The following is a 6,762-nucleotide window of genomic DNA, read 5'->3' as shown; positions in this document are numbered from 1 at the left end:
AAACGTTGAACAAACAACGCGAAATTTTCGAAATGCCAACAGTTAAGTTCGAAATTGCGAGAATTGTCCCTTTTTATTTCGCTCGCAAGTTCTCTCCTGCGACTGCGTAACAAAAACGCTCGCGAGCAAACAAACGGAGATGCATTACGACGGTCACGAAACACCCACTTTTCAATCATCTCGCGCGCGCGCGCACGCGTATAGGTCCCTCTCTCTCTCTCTCTCTCTGTCTCTTTCGCTCCGGTCGCTTCAGCATCGACGCGCGCAGAATCTGCGCAGCTAGCGCTCCGCGCACACCGCCGCCCCTACTTTTCTCACCGTCCACTTCGCCGACGGCGGCATCAGTCGGCGAGGAGCAACGGTGGTGCGTGTGTGTGTGTTCAATCTTTTTCTTCTCCCGTGTCAAATAAAGGTAAAACAACGAAAAAGAACAAAACGACGAGTGTGCAGTGCCCGCGCGGTGTTTTGGTGATTCTTGTTTCGTTTCTCCGAGGTTTCTCAGTCTCTTCTCTCAATATATCCCCTCTCTTTCTCCCGTTGTCGTCGAATGTGAAAGCTTCGGAAAAAACCATACGATTACAACTCTCCTTTCGAAGGTAAAACTTTCCTCTTTCTTCTCTTGTTCGCTACAACAAAGTGTCCGTGTGTGCATGTGTCGCGTGCAAACCGCTCCATTTTGGGCCAAAAGTGACGAACGCCGCCATGCTTGTGTGTGTGTTTTAAGGTTAGACGCGTCGCAGCTAGAGAAAGCTAACCTCTTTTGCGTTTTCGTGTCGTAATTTTTATTTTTGCTCGATGCAAGAGCAGCCGGTACATGTATATTGTACAGTCACATGTGTTAATGGAAAAAGAGAAAAATAACCAGCATGTGAATTGGAGAGAGAGAGATAGAGAGAAAGCGAGAGAGAGCAAAAGAAAGAGACGCTGTTTTACAACTTGTTCGCGCCAAGCAAAAATTTTTCAATGTGTGCCTGTCTATTTATTAAATTCTTTGAAACTTGGCACCGCGATGCTATCGATTTGATTCTTTTCGGTCGAAGAGATTGTAGCAATAAAAAAAATATAAAGTGTTTCGCGTACAGAGGACAATTTTCACCGGCAGTCGTGAGGCGTGCGTGGATGTAGCACAGTCGCTTTTGCGAATCGAGAGCGTTGCTGTGCCGCTGTAGCTGCTGCTGCACTTATCGAGCGAAAAAGCGGGAGAGAGAGAGAGAGAGGAACCGGTCGAACGCATAACGGGCGAGTCGCTTTGCCTGGCCTGCGAAGTGGATTAGTTCTCTCTCGCTCTCTCTCTCTCGCTCTTGACGGAATGCGGGCACGCGCGCTTTTCCGTCAAAACAGCCGAGACCGTTATGTATCTTTTTTTCCTTTTTTGTGGATTCAATGTGACGTCGATATCAGGAGACAGGAGAGAGAACGCGCATATACTCGCGGAAAATAAAAATTGAACTTTGTACTTTTAGGAATGTGAGAGGTGAAAATGAACTAGAAATAGGCAACTCGTATCTGAAACTGAGAGAGGGAGAGAGAGAACAAGCCTATTGTAATCGAACGACGTGAATAGCAGTTTTCGCAAAAGACGGACGTGCATTTATGGACTTTGTCTAGATTCCCGACGTTTTTGCGCTGTATGATGAAACTCTATGAAAGCACTTCCTCTTCACCACCTGCATATCTTTCTCGTCTTTCACGCTCGCTCTTGCCGCGCGCTGCAAGCCAATTGAAGCGGATGAATATAAAACGCGGCGAGTAGGATTTTTAATCAACACGCGCAGTTACGCAAGTGTCGCGTGCACATGTGCGCGTCTCAAAAAGTGCAGTCGCGCGGTCGGTTCTCACGCGCTTTCTTTTTCTTCGTTGTCGTCGCCTGAGAGAGAAGCAGAGACGGACATAATTCATTAGCCTGCACGAGCGGTGCGTTTCTTTCTCTCTCTCTCTCTCTCTCTCTCTCTCTCTCTCTCTTCTGTCGGCTAGCGAATCGAGTTATTTAGACGCTCGGCCGTCCTCTCTGTTTTATTGCTCGCGCGACAGCGTCTGCCTGCAGTTGCGCCTAAAAATAGTTCGCGCGACGTTTGACAAGTGCGCGCGTTGTGTATCGGTACTCGGCGCGCGCGGAAGTTCGATGACACGCTCTCACGGCGGATAATTGCGAGCGCGAATCGAAGACCCCCATGGGGGATTCGGCGAAAGATTATTTCGGGGCGAAATGGGAAGGGCGTGCATCGCGACGATGCGCCTCTGCCGCGAAAAGTCACGGCTGCTATTTTCGGGAAGATTAATCGAGTGATTTTCGCTCCTTTTGCAGCTCACTTCAGCCGCACGAAAGTCGGCGCGAGTGCATCGCCGACGGTGAGCAGCTCGCCGAGGAGTGAGGCGCCCCCACCCCATCCTCACCAGCAACGTCCCGGAAGCCCCGGACCAGCAGCAAGCGAGAGACTGTCGACATGGACGGCATGGACAACAAGCCCGTGCTCAACGACGACCCGTCGGTCACGCTCACCATACGACTTATCATGCAGGGAAAGGTAGGCTTCGCGTCTGCTCGCTGCCGGCAGCACGCGGAATCGCCTCGCGGCCACGAGCGCGCAGGTGTCGCGCGTCTGCTCTCTGCTCTCGTTCGATCGACGCAGCTCGCTCGGGGGAACGCGCGCGCCAGTTGAATTTATCGGTGCGTCGGCCATTTGCGAGCGCCGATTCAATTTAACTCGCGCGTTCGCAGCTCGTTAAACGGGCGCGGGCTTCGATTGCCAGCGGAGGCCGTCCGCGGCATTCGGCTTTTCCCCATCCGTGGAGGAGGTTTGCCGACTGGCGAGCACGTCGACCTGATTTCGAGGCGCCTTGTCAGACGATACTCCCCTTTTATTTTCTCCTTCGACTCTCGAGAGCTTGTTCGCCGTCGGAGAGCAGAGCATTGATTTTCAATCTGTCGCTCTTTCCTCGCTCGGCTTTCGCTCCGAAAGCGACCTTTGTTTTTAATCACGAAAGAGAGCTCTGCCCCCTCCCCCTACGCCCCTTTCCATTCATCGCTGTAGCGCAACAACCACTCTCGGCAGAGAAATATCCGTGACTTCGTTGTCGTAAAATCAAGTTTTACCTTCCGCGGGGCGAAAAGCAGAAACGCGATAAATTCGCAATTTCCACCATGACCGAAGCAAAAAGAAGAGCGCGTTTCCGAAAATCGAATGAGCGGCCCGCGTATCGATCTCGCGTCGCGCGGGAAAAGTTTTTCCGTTAATTGGCCTAACTCGACCTAAAAGCCTCTTAACTCGATTCCTCGCCTTTGAGCGCGCGCGCCCGTCGGAAGATTTCGCAACAACGGCACGATATTGTCGCCCTTTTCGTCATCCACGTCGCGCTGCGCGTTCGCGAGGCGGCCTCAATGTCAATGTTGCTGGCGCGCAGCCAATAAATACACGCGCGCGCGGCGTGGAAGGCAGCGGGAATGGAAAAAAACACGAGATAGCGAGGTTAACGATCTTCCGCGAGGCTCCTTCCGCGGAGAGAGAGAGAGAGACACGTCTCGCGATTCGTTGTCCCGCGATTTCGTCGGGAGCCGCCGAGCGAAAAGTCGATTCGACCACACGTCCAAGCGAAATCCGCGCGCGAGAAGTAGCCTATCGATAATAAATCGTCGGGCGCGCGCGCACGGTTACGCGTACACGGGCAGGCGTCGTTCGGTCGTATTGCAAGGAGGTCGTGTGTCTCGCGGCTCTAAGTTTAGAAAATCCGGCTGCATACCTGGGAGGAGAGCGCGCGACATTATCGGTCGACTGGACGGCCCGCGCGCCACTGCGCTTTATTATTAGAGCGAGGATATAATTAACGCACGTTTCTTTCTTTTGCAGGAGGTCGGCAGTATCATTGGCAAGAAGGGCGAGATCGTTAAAAGGTTCCGCGAGGAGGTGAGTCTGCGCGCGCCGCCAATGCCGAGCGGAGAGAGTGCCGTTGATCGCTTGTTGGTCAGCGATCAGCCCTCCTATTTTCGCGACGCTCATTTTTTTTAATTGGCTCAGAGTGATTAAGGTCGAGTTATTTATCGTCCGCGGACGAACTGTTGGATTTTTTTCATTTTTATTTTTGCAAATTAAGTGCGATTTCAGTTGGGTTACTGCATTCTCGTTGAGCACCTCGGCTTTGCGAAACTACGAGAGCGGAGTTATAAATAGCGCGCACGGAGAGTTGGCCGATTATCATCGTCGCGCGCATTAACGCTCAATCGTTTAGCTGACGTTTTCGAGCAGCGCGCGCCTAACTCGACGTGGTCGCGCAATGGTTTTCAGCCAATTTTGATCGGCGCAGTAATAAACCGTGTGTGTGTGCGTTTCAGTCTGGCGCCAAAATCAACATTTCCGACGGCTCGTGTCCGGAACGCATAGTAACCGTGACCGGCCCGACGAATTCCATCTTCAAGGCGTTCACCCTGATTTGTAAGAAATTCGAAGAGTGGTGCTCGCAATTCCACGACTCGCAAGGTGGCGGCGGCGGCACTGGAGTACCAAGGCCACCGATAACACTGAGGCTCATCGTGCCGGCGTCTCAATGCGGCTCGCTCATCGGCAAAGGCGGTTCCAAGATCAAGGAGATACGCGAGGTCACCGGTGCTTCCATTCAAGTCGCCTCGGAGATGCTACCCAACTCGACCGAGCGAGCCGTCACCATCAGTGGCACCAGCGAGGCCATCACTCAGTGCATATATCACATATGCTGTGTCATGCTAGAGGTAAGAGCACCGAGAAGCGCATTCGCATGCCCGATCGAAGTAGAGAAGGAATGCGCGCACCCGAGCCACCTGGAGCGCGTATTCCCAGTCGAGCGGGCAGCACGTTGAAAAAGACGCCGATGTTGATGCTGATTTCCGATGTGATTTGTTTCTGTTTCAGTCCCCTCCCAAAGGCGCCACGATCCCTTATCGCCCTAAACCCCAAGTTGGTGGGCCAGTGATCCTGGCTGGTGGGCAAGCCTTCACCATCCAGGGTAATTACGCGGTGCCCGCCCACTCGGACGTAAGTACAGTAATGCCTATGCCCGCCTCGCCCGCAACACAAGGGCAAGCCCCCCATCCCGCCGCCGCCGCCAGCTCGCTCAACGGCCAAACTCTGGCCCATACATCCCCGTTCGCGGCTGCCCCCCCCACACCATCCCACCTCGCCGTTCGCCACCTCGCCACACGGCCACCACCCGGCTGCCACCGCCCACCATCATCACCCACTGCTGGCAGCCGCTGCCGCGGCGGCTGCCTCCAGTCTACATCCCCATCTTAATCCTCATCATCCACATCATCCCTTACACCCGAGCTCCTTACACGCCAGCGTGGCAGGCCTCGCCGACCCCCTGCTGAAGAGTGGACACTTGCAGGCAGCCCTCCCGCCCGCACACCTCGTGGCAGACGCCGTAAGTCTTTTGTTTTTCGTGGCAGACAAGAACAAACGTCCCCACCTGTCCTCTCCTCCTCCCCCAGACATTGATTACTCAACGGCCGATATACAACGAGGAGAAACTATGGTACAGTGCTCATATCTGGCCGCGCAAATTTCACTGGCTCTCTGATGATGCTGTATCTGTTTCTCCCGCCCCCTACCCCTTCAATCTTCTCTTTTTTCTACTGTCTTTCCTCCGAGTTTTTTCTTTTAAAATGATACGATTGAATCCACGAAGGAGAGACAGCAGAGCCAATCCTCCCTCTGGTTCTACAACCAGCTCTTATATGCCTGTCTGTACCCCTGGCTATATAGTGTCTGTTTTTTACCCCCGAACGCCCTTATGTGCCACAGAAAGTAAAGTCCTGTTTACAGAAGAGCCTGGCTTTCACCCCATCTTTTGTACTTTTCTTCTTAGTTCTTTAAGTTTGCCCTTGCTTGCTATCTATGTGTACCCCAAGCCCCCCCCCCCCCTCCCCCACGATATACTTACTTTTACTCTTCCTGCCTTTTTTTCTTATCTCCTATTGCTTGTGCATGTAAACTAAAATTACGTTTCGGTGATACGCGTACATGCAGGCACGCACGCAATTTTTGCTACGTGGAAAAACTGCGCGGCGTGTGCGCGCGTCGCCGTGAGACCCGCTGCCGTTGCTACCACCCGCTTTTGCTCAGTTGCTTTTTTTGCACGCTTCTCCGCATGTGACTTACATATGACGACACGTTTTTTTCCGTACGTAAGCCTATATTTACTCTTTTTTTTTTCTCTATACCTGTTCTATATACATGTTTTTTTTCTCTCTTGTTTAGTTACTTTCTTCTGTTGCATTATGTACAATGTATTTTTGTAAGAAGTATGTGAAGTTGAATGAAGCGTTTCACATTACACGGAGCGTTTTGCCTTTTTTGCGCATATTATCATCGTTTATTTGAACATAATCTCGTTGTGAATAATTTGCCAGAAGGGAGAAAAACCACAGATTCGATTATATTAACTTGGGTTATGCGCTTTCAGTGTCTTTTACGTTCTGGGTAGGAAGAAGGCAAGAAGAGAGAGAGAGAGAGAGAGAGAGAGAGAGAAGAGAGAGAGAGAGAGATGAGAGAGAGAGAGAGAAGAGAGAGAGAGAGAGAGAGAGAGAGAGAGAGAGAGAGAGAGGGGAGGCGAATTGGAATGCAACGATATGCGCAGTCAAGGAGCACGAACAGCTTTTGGAAATGCGGACCGGCCTTGACAAATAATTGGCATAGCTCGGAGTGCATATATGCGACGCAAAAGAATATCGCTCGCTCGCGATGATGCTGATCTTACCTCGACGCGCTCGTGAGAATTGAGAGAGAGATAGCG

The 6,762-nt window shown here is 52.0% G+C and overlaps 1 protein-coding gene across 2 annotated transcripts in view; it reads left to right on the top strand.

Moving 5' to 3' along the window:
* Nucleotides 1-331: 331 nt before the first annotated feature.
* LOC131667224 (poly(rC)-binding protein 3) overlaps nucleotides 332-6,762 on the top strand; it is a 16,099-nt gene continuing 9,668 nt past the window's right edge. Inside the window, exons 1-6 of one of the 2 annotated variants that reach the window (XM_058940512.1) lie at nucleotides 332-596; nucleotides 2,306-2,525; nucleotides 3,846-3,902; nucleotides 4,328-4,720; nucleotides 4,881-5,003; nucleotides 5,356-5,391. In XM_058940512.1, the coding sequence (XP_058796495.1) occupies nucleotides 2,445-2,525; nucleotides 3,846-3,902; nucleotides 4,328-4,720; nucleotides 4,881-5,003; nucleotides 5,356-5,391 (690 nt within the window). In that variant the 5' untranslated portion in view covers nucleotides 332-596; nucleotides 2,306-2,444. The remainder of the gene's footprint in view (nucleotides 597-2,305; nucleotides 2,526-3,845; nucleotides 3,903-4,327; nucleotides 4,721-4,880; nucleotides 5,004-5,355; nucleotides 5,392-6,762) is intronic. The other variant, XM_058940513.1, reaches the window with a different exon arrangement.

This window comes from Phymastichus coffea, unplaced genomic scaffold (assembly GCF_024137745.1).
Source record: "Phymastichus coffea isolate CEN01 unplaced genomic scaffold, Cenicafe_Pcof_1.1 PCOF00063, whole genome shotgun sequence".
NCBI classification, from domain to species: domain Eukaryota; kingdom Metazoa; phylum Arthropoda; class Insecta; order Hymenoptera; family Eulophidae; genus Phymastichus; species Phymastichus coffea.
Note: the sequence above shows the minus strand (reverse complement) of the source record. Positions and strands in the feature narration are given on the sequence as shown.